This window comes from Hyla sarda, chromosome 4 (assembly GCF_029499605.1).
Source record: "Hyla sarda isolate aHylSar1 chromosome 4, aHylSar1.hap1, whole genome shotgun sequence".
NCBI lineage: Eukaryota > Metazoa > Chordata > Amphibia > Anura > Hylidae > Hyla > Hyla sarda.
In genome coordinates this window covers 125,668,009-125,685,402 of record NC_079192.1, presented here as the reverse complement: position 1 = coordinate 125,685,402, position 17,394 = coordinate 125,668,009, and the positions used below count along the sequence as shown (strand labels likewise).

The window sequence follows — 17,394 nt, the reverse complement described above, 5'->3', positions numbered from 1 at the left end:
ACAAAGAAGAAAGCAGAGTCCCATAGCAAATATAGCCAAGCGCCTCCTTTAATGGTTCTGATTTTGCCCCCCCTGGACAGAAAGGACTGATGTATATTTCTCCTTCTTTTCCAAAACTCTCAGGTCAATACCCTTCCATAAATTGGCTGACAATGCAGTTCCTTGGAAAGAGGAGTCCTGTTCAGTTTTTTATTTACAATAGTGTGGTAGCAAGGGGGGTGCTAGGAAATACCTTATCACTTCATGATGCCAGGGCACAGTTAGCCTATACACGGTCCGAGGTTGGAGACAGCTTCTCCTGGGCCAGACACGGGGAGTAAAGAAACACATTGACGTCGGGTCATGGATAAATGTCTTTACTGAGCAGGGTGAAGATGTTGGTATACAGCTAGTATGATGCAGAGTGGAGAGGATGCAGTGTAACCACTTGGGAGACCTGTTGCCTTGCTGGGACTTGTGGTTCTTTCACCCAATAGATTGATACTGACTTGAGAGAGGATTGAAGATTGATCCAGGTAGCTAGAGTTCTGTCAAGGTTCTGTAGCTTTCTCTGCCAGGGCATGAACTTCCGTGCGGGCGATCTTTGCTGAATGACCGGATAAGATAGATTTGTTCTGGGCCTTCCCTTAAAGCTTCTCCGCACGCCTCACACCTTTACCACACTGGTGCTCAGACTAAACTGTTCTGGGTTAACTCCTCCCCCCACTACTCTATATAATAAAGAATTTAGGGGTTCCCATTGGCAGACAGGGTCACATGGGTTTACACAGCTCCTCTCTTAAAGTTACAAAACATATATAAGTAAGGGTGGGTTCACACTACGTTTTCTCCCATACGGGAGCGCATACGGCAGGGGGGAGTTAAAACCTTGCGCTCCCGTATGCCTTCGTATGCGCTCCCGTATGTCATTAATTTCAATGAGCCGGCCGGAGTGAAACGTTCGGTCGGCTCATTTTTGCGCCGTATGCGCTTTTACAACCGGACCTAAAACTGTGGTCAACCACGGTTTTAGGTCCGGTTGTAAAAGCGCATACGGTGCAAAAATGAGCCGACCGGACCAAACGTTTCACTCCGGCCGGCTCATTGAAATGAATGACATACGGGAGCGCATACGAAGGCATACGGGAGCGCGAGGTTTTAGCTCCCCCCTGCCATATGCGCTCCCGTATGGGAGAAAACGTAGTGTGAACCCACCCTAACACATATAGAAATAACATATAACATATCTATGAAAATATATGAAACTTTTGGTAAAGTGCTGGAACACAATAGAAACAATAATCAGTCCCTCAGTGGGCCCAACACCTGTGCCGCAGGTCTGCCTGAGGAAGTCCGAAGCCACATGACATCCTTTGGTGCTGGGACCCCACAATAGAAAAATGAATGAAACCAACAAACCTGACCCCCTCTCTTTAAGGGCCCCATAGCAGCCGCATGGTCTGCCACTATGGTATGTGCCCTTGGTTAGAAAATATGCATACGAGAGCCAAGAATTATAACAGATGGGGGTATGGTCACATCTGGCATATTTGCTGTGACTTTTTCTCGCAGAAGTTTTATGGAGAAATATAATTCAACAGCATTAACAGTAGCAGCAGAGAGGATGAGATTTAAGAATACTCATCCCACATTGTAAAATTTTTGTGTCAGAAATGTTGCAGGTCTATTTTGGTTTCTCCCCCTTGTCTTCACTGGATAGGGGATAAGATGTCAGATCACCAGGGTCTCTGTGCTGGGGACCCCCTGGATCTACCATGCAGCACCCATCTGTAGCGGCTTCCGGAACCGCTGGAGGTCCTCAGGCTGAGTCCATCTCAACCACCTAGATGGAAGATTGTGATGTCACGACTCCGCCCCGTGTGACGTCACACCCCGCCCCTCAATGCAAGTCTATGGGAGGGGGCGTGGGTGCTGCATGGTAGATCCAGGGGGTCCCCAGCAGCGGGACCCTGGCGATCTGACATCTTATCCCCTATCCTTTGGATTTGGGATAAGATGTCTAGGGCCGGAGTACCCCTTTAATACACAAGAATCCGCTGCATTTCCACTGCTTGTGGCCGTACCCTGGAGCTGAATTCACTATGAAGATTGTTAGATTGCCACCGCTTATGGGTCCTTTAAACCATTTCTGTTTTGTTAGGTCTGTGCGTCTTATCCTCCTGAAACATGAAGTATTCCATATGTTGACTTTTCATAAGTATTCATGACAGCCCAACAGCTGCCACCACCTGTGTAATAGTAATTTTATCCTCTGAACAATTTATGGAGGATTATATAGAAAAAAAGTCTCTCACAGTACATACTATGGATCACATTTACTATAGATGCTACATTATTACAGACTGTATATACAGGAATCAAGAAGGAGATCAGGTTTAACAATACTTCAATGTTTCTTGACTGGAATATGGATCCCTATGGCCACAACAGGTTGGATGCTGGTCAGACTAGGACGGCAAGTGTAAAGGATCAATAGTATTCAATCTAAAAGGGGTACTCCGGTGGAAAACAATATATATATATATTTTTTAAATCAACTGGTGCCAGAAAGTTAAACAGATTTGTAAATTACTTCGATTTAAAAAATCTTAATACTTCAGTACATATCAGCTGCTGTATAATACAGAGGAAGTTCTTTTCTTTTTGAAATTCTTTTCTGTCTGACCACAGTGATCTCTGCTGACCCCTTGTCCATGTCAGGAACTGTCATGAGCAGGAGAAGTTTACTATGGGCATTTGCTCCTGCTTTGGACAGTTCCTGACATGGACAGAGGTGTCAGCAGAGAGCACTGTGGTTAAACAGAAAAGAAATTCAAAAAGAATGGAACTTCCTCTGTAGTATACAGCAGCTGATAAGTACTAGAAGGGTTAAGATTTTTAAATAGAAGTAATTTACAAATCTGTTTAACTTTCTGGCACCATAGTACCCCTTTAACCCCTGCAAGGTGGTATGGTCTTAGCTACAGGGTAATCCACAGCTCATCACTACAGAATGTGCACCCATTGGCAGCTGAATCCAGCAGCAATGACCCCAGGTATAATAAGATAGACCGGGGAGGGGAGGCAAACACCAGGAGCAGAAACCAGCAAATGGTTACAACTGCAAAACTGGGGCATGCTCACAGCAGCAGGACTGGATTTTAGTCACAGCAACTAGTCTGCATAGTGGTTATAGCAGCCAGGCTTGAACACAGTTACTGGGGCAGAACAGCAATGTGGTCATCATAGCAGGGCAAAAACATGGACACAGGACTGGTGGAAGTAGACAAAGGGCTGACAGATGGAGGCACAGGACTGTTGAACTACAAGTACCAGATAAGGCACTGATTCGGAACAGGGCAGCTTGAGGCATAAAATTCAGGAACTGAAGGGACGAGGACAGAGGCAGTTCTGTGTTGACACTCAGGCCAACAACTAGATCACTACCTGGGATTATATCGAGAGCCCATGAGAATCAAATGACACGATGCACAAACCCCACCAGACACAAGCCGCACATACACCTCACACACTGAACGCATTCCACACATTCGCTACTCACACAAAGAACACATGATTGACACTACTTACTAGCAACTTACATACAGGACTTACATACTGTACACTCTACACACATTCTTCTCACATGCCACTGTGGGCTAAAACAAAATGATTTGAGGGGGTATATGTTTTTATGAAGTACACTTGGTGGTAACAGTGACAGGTTATGTTTATTCTGAAGGTCAATATGATGACAATGATACACAGTTTATATAGGTTTTGCCTAATTTTTTACTACTTTATTACTAAAAAAATTATAACTTTTTGTAAGGAAATTAGTATGCTTAAATGGGCACTCTCATTAAAATCAATTTTTGCTATTGCACGTCATATGGTAAATAAAAAAAATCTTTTTAATATACTTTGTTTAAAAAAAAATGCAGTTTTCTATGTTTTATGTGTGTTTAAAAAAGCTGCCACTAGGTGTCTCCCTACTTGTACAGAGCACATTTTCCCTGATCTTTTGCACAGACTTTGGACTCCTGCTGGCCTGGCAGAAGTCCAAAAACTGAAAATGCTGAAGGGTGGGGTTGTGGGTGCAGCCTTATCCAATCATAGCTGTATGTAGCAGAGTGAGGGAGGAAGTTCTCCCCTGTATGGCTTCAGATGATGTCACAGCCTGCTGGGGAACGCCCCTTCCTAGTCTGTGAATCTGAATGAGACTGAGCAGAAAATGCAGAGCAATATCAAGGTAGAAAACTAAAAAATAAAGGCAGGGGGTAGTTTATCATGGTGGGGGCAGTGAACTGGGACAATTATAAAATTTAACAAGATCATGAGAGGTACTCTTTAAAATTGTTCTCTACTGAGCCCTATAGCACTTTTATTTTTTAGTAAACAGGGATGTATGAGGGCTCATTATTTGCACTGTGATCTGTAGTTTTTATTGGTTCCATTTTTGTTTTGATCGCTTTTTATTCTGTTTTTTTTTCTGATAAAGTGACTAAAAATCATCATGCATCATATGTCCTTCTTGTATGCGTCATCTCCCTGTTTGTGCTTTAGTGACTAGTGTAAATCGTGTTTTATGCATAGTTACAAGATAGAAATATATCAATACATACCTGGCTGTTTGGACTGATGATGCTTTCCCTTTAAATAGTTGTAGTTTCTTTGGAAAAATCAAAGGGGGAAGAGACAAAAAATCGGTATTGGTTAACGGGAAATTAAAGAAAAGCATAACTCCTTTAAGGATAATCTCACATTCAGGGCCATACGCCATAAATCCCATCTGGAGTAGTTACTGTATATTTCAGTCTCAGATAGTGAAAGTGCTTATGCAATAATCTCTGGGCCTGGTCACATTAGTGTTAGTGTTTCTGGTTCCCTTATCACTAATTCTGTCTGTCAGAACTTATTTTTGTAGCTTATTTTTGGTGTTCTCAGAAATTTGTCATGGAAAACAGTAATGGGTGCCAAGTTTCCACATAATTTCAGTAGAAGATCAGTTTTGTGCTGGTCAGACATATATTCCCATCAACCCTCTTGCCCTCTCCTCTAATACCTTGCCTTATTTTACTATTTGTGATCCTGTGTTTTGGTGGCACAGAGACAAGAAAATATTCTCCACCGCATTTCATTGATCAAATACAAATTAAGATAATCAATAACAATCACAAATATATAAATATAGATTATAACATACAGTACTGCTCAGAATTATATACAGCTGTCCCAATAGACCTCAAGGACCTCAGTGCAGCTCTCCTCTTTCTTGCACCTATTCATAATAATAGCACATGGGGTTTCAGGAGCATTTAATAAAGGGGCAAGGGGGATTTTTTTATGACAGTACCCACCATAGTCACACCACCTGAATCCAGACGCTATAGATCCATAACTCCTCTTTGTAAAAGGCGCTATACATTTTCCTAATAATAGTGCAACACACCCGTCACCTAATAATGCAATCTAATTATTAAAAAATGCCATACAACTCTCAAACAGTAGAAGAAAGTAAACCAGCTTACCAGCTTCCTAAATTCCCTCAATAGCAATTAGTCTTCCATCTATATACAACATTATCAGTACTTAAAGGGGTACTACCACCCTAGACCTCTTATCCCCTACCCAAAGGATAGGGGATAAGATGTCTGATCGCAGGGGTACCGTCGCTGGGGACCCCTGCATTATTGCATGCGGCACTGACCTGTTTTTTCACTGGAACCGCTGGAGTGTCTGAGTCGCAACTACGGGAACGGAAGTCCGTGACGTTAGGACTCTGCCCCTGTGTGACGTCACGCCCGTCCCCTCAATGCAAGTCTATAGGAGGGGGCGTCCTCCCATAGACTTGCATTGAGGGGACGGGCGTGACGTCACACGGGGACGGAGTCCTGACGTCACGGCTTCCGTTCCCGTAGTTGCGACTCAGACCCTCCAGCGGTTCCGGTGAAAAAACAGGTCCGTGCTGCATGCAATAATGCGGGGGTCCCCAGCGGTGGGACCCCCGCGATCAGACAACTTATCCCCTATCCTTTGGATAGGGGATAAGATGTCTAGGGTGGGAGTACCCCTTTAAATAATATCACCTTATAGCTTCTGTATAATATCGCCATATGGTATCCAAATATAGTGAAATAGAGTGTCACAGTTATAGTGCCATAATATTACCCATGAATGTACCAGCAATATTGATGTTCATATAAAATCTGTATATAGCGCTTATGTCAGTGTTTCCCAATGAGGGCCCCCATGAACCCTGAGGTTACTTGAGCCCTCATTAAGGGTTTCCCAGAACACATCAACACCACCTGCCACTTTTACAGTAGAAAAAGGCAAATTCATTTTAGCCTGCTACAAGAGTGTGCAAAGCAGAAACATTTCTAAGCCAAATGATATCACTGGGCATGAATTACTGTTTTATCAATGTTCTCCTGCTGTAACATGATTGGGAATCTCTGGTTTATATAATAGTATTAGACTTCATGCCAGTATAATACCATACATAATAAATAATATAGTACAAGACATTTGTATGTAAAATAGCAAAAGTCACAGAAATGATCTAACTTCTACAGCTGCAATGCATACACATTAGCAACAACCAAAAACTTTATGTAATAGCACAATTATAATAATAATTTCATGTCGCACATACATAATAATTGTCACGATTCGGCTTCCAGGTAGTGGATCCTCTGTGTCAGCGAGGGATTGGCGTGGACCGTGCTAGTGGACCGGTTCTAAGAGGCTACTGGTTTTCACCAGAGCCCGCCGCAAAGCGGGATGGTCTTGCTGCGGCAGTAGCAACCAGGTCGTATCCACTAGCAACGGCTCAACCTCACTGACTGCTGAGAAGGCGTGGGACAGAAGGACTAGGCAGAGGCAAGGTCAGACGTAGCAGAAGGTCGGGGGCAGGCGGCAAGGTTCGTAGTCAGGATGGATAACAGAAGTTCAGGTACACAGGCTTTGGACACACTAAACGCTTTCACTGGCACAAGGCAACAAGATCCGGCAAGGGAGTGCATGGGAGGAGATCAGATATAGTCTGGGAGCAGGTGGAAGCCAATTAAGCTAATTGGGCCAGGCACCAATCATTGGTGCACTGGCCCTTTAAGTCTCAGAGAGCTGGCGCGCGCGCGCCCTAGAGAGCGGAGCCGCGCGCGCCAGCACATGACAGCAGGGGACCGGGACGGGTAAGTGACCTGGGATGCGATTCGCGAGCGGGCGCGTCCCGCTGTGCGAATCGCATCCCCAACGGCCATGACAGTGCAGCGCTCCCGGTCAGCGGGACTGACCGGGGCGCTGCAGGGAGAAAGACGCCGTGAGCGCTCCGGGGAGGAGCGGGGACCCGGAGCGCTAGGCGTAACAGTACCCCCCCCCTTAGGTCTCCCCTTTTTTTTGTCCGGTGACTGCCTCCCCTGGGATGAGGACACCGGGAAAGAATGGAGGGTTTCCTCAACGGCAGGCAGTACAGCAGGAGTGGGAATGGGGAGGGAGGGCAGAGGGCGAGGCCTGGCACGGGGCAGTGTGACACCAGGACGGGGGCCATGGGGAGGCACCGAGGCTTGCCTGACTGGACTGGGAGGGGGGGAGAGGCACTTCTTATGGCAGGCAGAGTCCATAAAGACCTTAGGGAGACCGGTTACAGGGGGAACCACAGGGTCACGGCAGGGAGTACTGGGAACCGGTTTAAGGCAGTCCTTGAAACAAGAGGAACCCCAGCTCTTGATCTCCCCTGTGGACCAATCCAGGGTTGGGGAATGGTGTTGAAGCCAGGGTAGTCCAAGGAGAACCTCAGAGGTACAATTGGGGAGAACGAAGAGCTCAATCCTTTCGTGGTGGGGTCCAATAGACATCAGGAGGGGTTCTGTGCGGTAACGCACGGTGCAATCCAATCTGACTCCGTTGACCGCGGAGATGTAGAGCGGCTTGACGAGACGGGTCACCGGGATGCTGAATTTATTCACAAAGGACTCCAAAATAAAATTCCCAGAGGCACCAGAGTCCAAGCAGGCCACGGCTGAAAGGGAGGAGTTGACTGAAGGAGAAATCCGCACGGGCACCGTGAGACGTGAAGAAGCAGACTTAGAACCAAGAGACGCCACACCCACGTGAACTGGGTGCGTGCGTGCGTTTCCCAGGCGTGGAGGACGGATAGGGCAATCCACCAAGAAATGCTCGGTACTGGCACAGTACAGACAGAGATTTTCTTCTCTACGGCGATTCCTCTCTTGCTGGGTCAGGCGAGACCGATCCACTTGCATGGCCTCCTCGGCGGGAGGCCCAGGCGTAGACTGCAAAGGATGCTGTGGGAGAGGTGCCCAGAGATCTAAGTCTTTTTCCTGGCGGAGCTCTTGGTGTCGCTCAGAAAAACGCATGTCAATGCAGGTAGCCAAATGGATGAGTTCTTGGAGGTTGGCAGGAATCTCTCGTGCGGCCAGCACATCCTTGATGCGACTGGATAGGCCTTTTTTAAAGGTCGCGCAGAGAGCCTCGTTATTCCATGATAACTCGGAAGCAAGAGTACGAAATTGGATGTCGTACTCGCCCACTGAAGAATTACCCTGGACCAAGTTCAGCAGGGCAGTCTCGGCAGAAGAAGCTCGGGCTGGCTCCTCGAAGACACTCCGGACTTCAGCGAAGAAGGACTGGACTGTGGCTGTGGCAGGATCATTGCGGTCCCAGAGCGGTGTGGCCCAAGACAAGGCCTTTCCTGAAAGAAGGCTTACTACGAACGCCACCTTAGACCGTTCTGTAGGAAACAAGTCCGACAACATCTCCATATGCAGGGAACACTGATACAAAAATCCACGGCAGAGTCTGGAGTCCCCATCAAATTTGTCCGGCAGGGACAAGCGGAGGCTAGGAGCGGCCACTCGCTGCGGAGGAGGTGCAGGAGCTGGCGGAGGAGATGGTTGTTGCTGTAGCAGAGGCAGAAGTTGCTGTAACGTGGCGGTCAACTGCGACAGCTGCTGTCCTTGTTGGGCAATTTGCTGCGATTGCTGAGCGACCACCGTGGTAAGGTCAGCGAGACTTGGCAGCGGCACCTCAGCGGGATCCATGGCCGGATCTACTGTCACGATTCGGCTTCCAGGTAGTGGATCCTCTGTGTCAGCGAGGGATTGGCGTGGACCGTGCTAGTGGACCGGTTCTAAGAGGCTACTGGTTTTCACCAGAGCCCGCCGCAAAGCGGGATGGTCTTGCTGCGGCAGTAGCAACCAGGTCGTATCCACTAGCAACGGCTCAACCTCACTGACTGCTGAGAAGGCGTGGGACAGAAGGACTAGGCAGAGGCAAGGTCAGACGTAGCAGAAGGTCGGGGGCAGGCGGCAAGATTCGTAGTCAGGATGGATAGCAGAAGTTCAGGTACACAGGCTTTGGACACACTAAACGCTTTCACTGGCACAAGGCAACAAGATCCGGCAAGGGAGTGCATGGGAGGAGATCAGATATAGTCTGGGAGCAGGTGGAAGCCAATTAAGCTAATTGGGCCAGGCACCAATCATTGGTGCACTGGCCCTTTAAGTCTCAGAGAGCTGGCGCGCGCGCGCCCTAGAGAGCGGAGCCGCGCGCGCCAGCACATGACAGCAGGGGACCGGGACGGGTAAGTGACCTGGGATGCGATTCGCGAGCGGGCGCGTCCCGCTGTGCGAATCGCATCCCCAACGGCCATGACAGTGCAGCGCTCCCGGTCAGCGGGACTGACCGGGGCGCTGCAGGGAGAAAGACGCCGTGAGCGCTCCGGGGAGGAGCGGGGACCCGGAGCGCTAGGCGTAACAATAATGCACGCCATATATGTAACATGTACTAATAAAACCAGTGTTAACAACAATATGATACCAACTATGACCCAAAAATCTGAGCCTAGGTGCATATATTATGTCAATAGTATTCGTCATTAAAAATAGATGAAAACGAAGAAAAACAAAATGATATTTATAGGTTTATATACTGATAAAATACCCATTTTCTTCCTCTAGAGGTCAAAGTTAGAGGTGTCTCATATACATTGTTTAAAGGGAATTACATCAATAAGTATTTGTTGAAATCCTCACTAACCATGAAGCACTCTGCCTTATCATGCAGGGGTGAAGAATGTCACTTACTAGCATTCATGTAATCCCATCCAGAGAGAGAAGACATGTTTACAAAGTTCAAGCCTCCATGTCGGCAAATACATAGTTAGTACACGTTCTTTTGCAAATATCTGAGAGTTTGCAAACAGAATGGAAGCAAATGCTTTAAGGAGCAATTCTTTATAAAATTGAGATTGAAAAAAAAAAATCTGAGAATGGGATGCCCAGAAGAATTAGAAGCTTTTAAGAGCATTCCTTTCTAACATTAAAATAAAGAAAAAATCCTAAGAAAGGAATGCATGCCCAGTTCATTTTATTCTTTGCCATGTGTAGTAGTAATAAATTATTGTGGAAATAAATTTTGGAACAACCAGGACTTTTAATTGTAGCTCAGCCCCCTCTGTCATCATCAAAGGTCACAATCTCATCACAGCTCAGCCCCACCTGGAACCCCCTCTCGAGCACATGATAAACGACTTCAGGCCCCTCCTGCCGATGGTGAGAGAGTACGTCCATCTGGCCTCGCTGGAAGCTCCACCCAAGTCACACCTGCCAAAATAATCTGCAATTTTTTTTCCTTTCAGCACAATGCCAATAAACCCCATTTTCGGCTGATCATTTTAAATGGATGAAATTTCAGTGCATCACTAGTGCAAACCTTGTGGTATTGTGGTGTCCCGGCACCGGATTGCATCCGTTGCCTTGTGGTGAGGTCCCCAAAGTCAGAGTCCCTAGGTGTAGGTGGGGTCCTCATCCTTAGCTAGCCCCTTGTCACACCTTTTTTAATTAAAATTATTTACATTTAATGTGTATATATTTGTATAGTAAGTGTACTTGCCTAGTTGGTGTCGCAGGACCTGCGGGTCACGTGATGAGTTCCAGACTCTATGTTTCTGTGTATAGGACCTTTGGAGGAAGTCAGGTGTTCACCCATCAGGCTATGTAACGGTGAGTGACAGCTGACCATGGACCAATCCAAAAAGGACCCGCCCTGCCCATATAAGGGCGCAGTGGCCATGGCTCGCTCTCTTGTTCCTGGGCTGTTGACAGGGAAGGATCTGCGCTGCTTTCATCAGTGAGTTTAGGCCCGAGCCTTGCGGCGACGGCTGATCTTTACTAAACTGTGAGTGTAATCAATCCCTACGCACTCTGCAAGATCACCGGACCATATCTAACCCCTACATCCGGATGGATCTTCGCAAATTACCCTAAATTCTGAGACTTATATAAAAAGTCAAGGTCCGCAACAACTGTCAGTCACTGAGGTGTACGGAGACTGTATTAATGAGACTGTTACTGTTCATTGGATGTACTGCAAGTCTTTAAGTAAAGTTTATCCAAGTTCAAGACCTTGTGGACCTTCAGTCATTATATGCATGCACCTATCGTTACTGGGAAGGGCGGCGATAGGCCGGAGAATTACCTCAGCATACTAGCCCTCAGCCTGGCGTCACGAGTGATAGGGTTAACCTTAACCCATGATATACTGAAGCAACACCCTGACTACACTACCCCTACCCCAGAGGACTACCACAAAGCCTTTTTGGCGTCGCACGAACAGGATTCGGGTGTGTGCCTACTACATCTGCCACTGGCGAAAGTGTACTCCCCCAAGCAATGAACTTTATTCATGTACTGTGACTTATACTCCGGAGTAAGGGGTTGCGCGCACGGTGCTGTGTGGAGCAAGTGCACATGTAAAGTAAGGGGGGAGGCGAAGAATACAACAGAGTTGCAAGTTGTGAGAGAAAGAGTTGAAGTTAGCGCGGGGCCTTCCTGCGCGCGTGATCCAGAGACCCCACCCACCGAGTCGTGGCGGCCATTTTGTTGGAGTCTAGTACCTGAGGAATAATTACAAGGAACTAGGTGCCAAGCTGAAGGGAAGGACCTCTAAGGTTGTGTTCTCTGGAATACTTCCTGTGCCATGCGCATCGCAGGAAAGACAGCGGGAGCTTAGGGAGTTAAATGCATGGCTTAAGTCGTGGTGTGAGGGGGAAGGGTTTGGGTTTTTAGAGTACTGGGCTGACTTTTCATTGGGGTACAAACTCTATTCTACGGATAATTTGCACCTGAATGGAAGGGGGTCCGCTGTGCTTGGGGAGAGAATCCTGGAAGGGGTGGCTGAGTATTTAAACTAGGTGAGTGGGGGGAGGATAATAAAGCAAAGAAAGCAGACAGTGGGATGGATAGGTTAGAGAGGGGTCAGGACATAATGGTGGGTGGAGAGGAGTCCTGTGGGGCGAGGTTAAGAGCAGTGGATAAGGAGATCCATGGGTTACAAACCAGCCGTAAAAATAAATGTAGCCTGAAAAATTGTAATCCCAATAATTCAAAAAATTCCATTAGCCCCAATAACTCAATAACTACAATAAGCCCCATTAACTCAAAAAATACCATTAGCCCCAATAACTTAAATAACAACGTTAGACCCAATAACGCAAAAAATCCCATTAGCCCCAATAACTTAAATAATAACGTTAGACCCAATAACTCAAAAAATCCCATTAGCCCCAATAACTTAAATAGTACAATTAGCCCTTATAACTCAAATAATAACATTAACCCCAATAACTCTGAAAATCCCATTAGTGAGACTATATGTGTAAAACTTAATGGAAATGTAAAGTGTATGTTCACAAATGCCAGAAGCCTAGCAAATAAAATGGGGGAGCTTGAGGCCTTGATACTGGAGGAACATATTGATATAGTTGGGGTCACTGAGACATGGCTGGACTCCTCGCATGACTGGGCTGTTAATCTGCAGGGGTTTACATTGTTTCGCAAGGATAGAATGAACAGAAAAGGTGGTGGAGTCTGTCTGTATGTAAGAAGTGGTATGAAAGTCAGTGTGAACGATGCCATAGTGTGTGATGATTCTGAGGATGTGGAATCACTGTGGGTAGAATTACAAAAGGAGGGAAATATTGAAAAAATTGTATTTGGTGTAATCTACAGACCCCCTAATATCACTGAAGAGATAGAAGGTCAGCTGTATAAACAAATAGAGAGGGCCGCCCGGGCAGTTACAGTGGTAATAATGGGAGATTTTAACTATCCAGATATAGATTGGGGCCGGGGGCTGGCTAAAACTACAAAGGGGAGAAAATTCCTAAATTTATTGCAGGATAATTTTATGGGCCAGTTTGTGGAGGACCCAACAAGAAGTGATGCCTTGTTGGATCTGATCATTTCCAACAACGCAGAGCTGGTTGGTAATGTAACTGTGCTGGAAAACCTTGGTAATAGCGACCACAATATAGTTACTTTTGACTTAAAATGTAGAAAACAAAGACAGGCGGGGAAGGCAAAAACATATAACTTTAAAAAGGCAAATTTCAATGGGCTGAGATCTACACTACAGGACATAGACTGGGGGGAGGTTTTCTCAAATACTGATACAGAAGGTAAATGGGACATCTTTAAATCAACTCTAAATAACTATACAGCTAAATATATACTAAAGGGGAACAAATATAAACGATTAAAACTAAATCCTACATGGCTGACAAATGATGTTAAAAGAGCAATAAACAACAAAAAAATAGCCTTCAAAAAAATTCAAATCTGATGGGTCAGCTATAACATTTAAACAGTACAAGGAGCTTAATAAAATCTGTAAAAATGTAATAAAAACAGCAAAAATTCAAAATGAGAGACAGGTGGCCAAAGAAAGCAAAACCAATCCTAAATATTTTTTTTGATATATAAATACAAAAAAACAAGGACAGAGCATGTAGGACCCCTTAATAATGATAATGGGGAGGTTGTCACGGGCGATCAAGAGAAGGCGGAGCTACTGAATGGGTTCTTTAGTTCTGTATACACTATGGAAAAAGGAGCCGACATTGGCCAGGTCAGTGCTGGTAACACATCATGTAATGTACTGAACTGGCTTAATGTAGAGATGGTACAAGGTAAGTTAAGTAAAGTAAATGTAAGCAAATCTCCAGGGCCGGATGGACTACACCCAAGAGTACTTAGAGAGGTAAGTTCAGTAATATCTGTACCCTTGTTCATGATATTTAGAGATTCTCTGGTGTCTGGTATTGTGCCAAGGGACTGGCGCAAGGCTAATGTGGTACCAATCTTCAAGAAGGGCTCTAGGTCTTTCCCAGGCAATTATAGACCGGTAAGTCTAACGTGCATTGTGGGTAAATTGTTTGAAGGACTTATAAGGGATTACATACAGGAATACATAGGGGATAATAGTATTATAAGTGATAGCCAGCATGGGTTTACTAAGGATAGAAGTTGTCAAACCAATCTAATTTGCTTTTATGAAGAGTTGAGTAGAAGCCTTGACAGAGGAATGGCTGTGGATATAGTGTTTCTGGATTTTGCCAAAGCGTTTGATACTGTCCCTCACAGACGTCTGACAGGTAAGTTAAGGTCTTTGGGCTTGGAAACTTTAGTTTGTAACTGGATTGAACACTGGCTCATGGATCGTACCCAGAGAGTGGTGGTCAATGATTTGTACTCTGATTGGTCCCCGGTAATTAGTGGTGTACCCCAAGGTTCAGTACTGGGCCCGCTGTTGTTTAATTTATTTATCAATGATATAGAGGATGGTATTAACAGCTCTGTTTCTATCTTTGCAGATGACACCAAGCTTTGTAGCACTGTACAGTCTATAGAGGATGTGCATAAGTTACAAGATGACTTGGATAGACTAAGTGTCTGGGCACCCACTTGGCAAATGAGGTTCAATGTGGATAAATGTAAAGTTATGCATCTGGGTACTAATAACCTGCATGCGTCGTATGTCTTAGGGGGGGGGTTAAACTGGCAGAGTCACTGGCAGAGAAGGATCTGGGTGTACTTGTAGATCACAGACTACAGAATAGCATGCAATGTCAGGCTGCTGCTTCCAAAGCCGGCAGGATATTGTCATGTATCAAAAGAGGCATGGACTCAAGGGACAGGGACATAATACTCCCCCTTTATAAAGGATTGGTACGGCCTCACCTGGAATATGCTGTTCAGTTTTGGTCGCCTGTTCAGAAAAGGGACACTGCAGAGTTGGAAAGGGGGCAAAGACGTGCGACTAAACTAATATGGGGCATGGAACATCTTAGCTGTGAGGAGCGATTAAAGGAGTTACAATTGTTTAGTCTTGAGAAGAGACGTTTAAGAGGGGATATGATAAAGGTATATAAGTATATAAATGGCCCATACAAAAAATATGGAGAAAAACTGTTCCAGGTTAAACCCCCCCAAAGGACGAGGGGGCACTCCCTCCATCTGGAGAAGAAGAGGTTTAGTCTAAAGGGGCGACACGCCTTCTTTACCGTGAGGACTGTGAATTTATGGAACGGTCTACCTCAGGAATTGGTCACAGCAGGAACAATTAACAGCTTTAAAACAGGGTTAGATACATTCCTGGAACAAAATAACATTAATGCTTATGCAGAAATATAAAACTACATCCCTTTCCCTTATCCCCTTACACCCTTCACTTCAATTCCCTGGTTGGACTTGATGGACGTTTGTCTTTTTTCAACCATACTAACTATGTAACTATGTAACTATGAAGAGAGATAGTTCAGTGCGGAAAAAGGCAGAAAGGTGGAAAAACGCAGAGTTGGAAGGAGCCGGAACAGTACGGGACTCTGAGACACCAGATTGCCGAATTGAAGTCATATACATGAGTCACTTCAGCTGTCGATCAGTGCACCAAAATGTCAACTAAAAGCTATTGAGTTTCAAGTCACCGCTCTCAAATTTGAAATCTACTCTCTCAAGTTCCAGATTAGAGAACAACTGCGTACCTCCTCAGGACCTAGGAATTCAAGATTTATTTAAAGGTCCAGCGTACCAAATACAAAGATGTCAGAACCCGCAGAGCCACAGCCCCCATCTGAACAGCAAGGGGGCGATGCTCCAGTGACCCCACCAATGGGGTCTCCACCCCAAGTCAGAAGGGTATTGCCGCCTTCACCAACGCTTTCTACCTCACAAAGACGGGCTCTCCCTGTGATCCCGGCAAGATCTCCATCACAGGCGGAGCGGGATCCAGCAAGTCCACCTCCAGTCTCTCCCTACGTATTGGGAGCCCCTGTTGCTGCACCTGTACCGCACTTACAATGGCGACCCTTTTACATTGAGAGACTTTAACCCCTTAACGACGCAGGACGTATATTTACGTCCTGCGCCGGCTCCCACGATATGAAGCGGGATCGCGCCGTGATCCCACATCATATCGCGTTGGTCCCGGCGCTCATCAACGGCCGGGACCCGCGGCTAAAACCACACATCGCCGATCGCGGCGATGTGCGGTATTAACCCTTTAGAAGCGGCGGTCAAAGCTGACCGCCGCTTCTAAAGCGAAAGTGACCCGGCTGCTCAGTCGGGCTGTTCGGGACCGCCGCGGTGAAATCGCGGCATCCTGAACAGCTGACCGGACACCGGGAGGGCCCTTACCTGCCTCCTCGGTGTCCGTTCGGCGAATGACTGCTCCGAGCCTGAGATCCAAGCAGGAGCAGTCAAGCGCCGATAACACTGATCACAGGCGTGTTAATACACGCCTGTGATCAGGATGAGAGATCAGTGTGTGCAGTGTTATAGGTCCCTATGGGACCTATAACACTGCAAAAAAATTTTTTTTTAAAGTGTTAATAAAGGTCATTTAACCCCTTCCCTAATAAAAGTTTGAATCACCCCCCTTTTCCCATAAAAAAAAATAAAACAGTGTAAAGTGTAAAAAAAAAATTCAAATAAACACATGTGGTATCGCCGCATGCGTTAATGTCCGAACTATAAAAATATATCATTAATTAAACCGCACGGTCAATGGCGTGCGCGCAAAAAAATTCCAAAGTCCAAAAAAGCGTATTTTGGTCACTTTTTATACCATTAAAAAATGAATAAAAAGTGATCAAAAAGTCCGATCAAAACAAAAATCATACCGATAAAAAACTTCAGATCACGGCGCAAAAAATGAGTCTGCATACCGCCCTGTGCGTGGAGAAATAAAAAAGTTATAGGGGTCAGAAGATGACATTTTTAAACGTATAAATTTTCCTGCATGTAGTTATGATTTTTTCCAGAAGTGCGACAAAATCAAACCGATATAAGTAGGGTATCATTTTAACCGTATGGACCTACAGAATAATGGTAAGGCGTAATTTTTACCGAAATATGCACTGCGTAGAAACGGAGGCCCCCAAAATTACAAAATGGAGTTTTTTCTTCGATTTTGTCGCACAATTATTTTTTTTTTCCGTTTCGCCGTGCATTTTTGGGTAAAATGACTAATGTCACTGCAAAGTAGAATTGGCAACGCAAAAAATAAGCCATAATATGGATTTTTAGGTGAAAAATTGAAAGGGTTATGATT

At 45.6% G+C, this 17,394-nt stretch overlaps 1 protein-coding gene across 3 annotated transcripts in view; it reads right to left on the bottom strand.

Annotated features, from left to right (window-relative positions):
- LOC130368422 (ras and EF-hand domain-containing protein-like) overlaps positions 1-17,394 on the bottom strand; it is a 171,795-nt gene that overhangs the window by 118,327 nt on the left and 36,074 nt on the right. For 2 of the 3 annotated variants that reach the window (XM_056572052.1, XM_056572051.1), the window contains exon 3: positions 4,605-4,651. The exons of the other annotated variant lie outside the window; for it this stretch is intronic. In XM_056572052.1, coding sequence (XP_056428027.1) covers positions 4,605-4,651 — 47 coding nt within the window. The remainder of the gene's footprint in view (positions 1-4,604; positions 4,652-17,394) is intronic. 3 annotated transcript variants of the gene reach the window in all.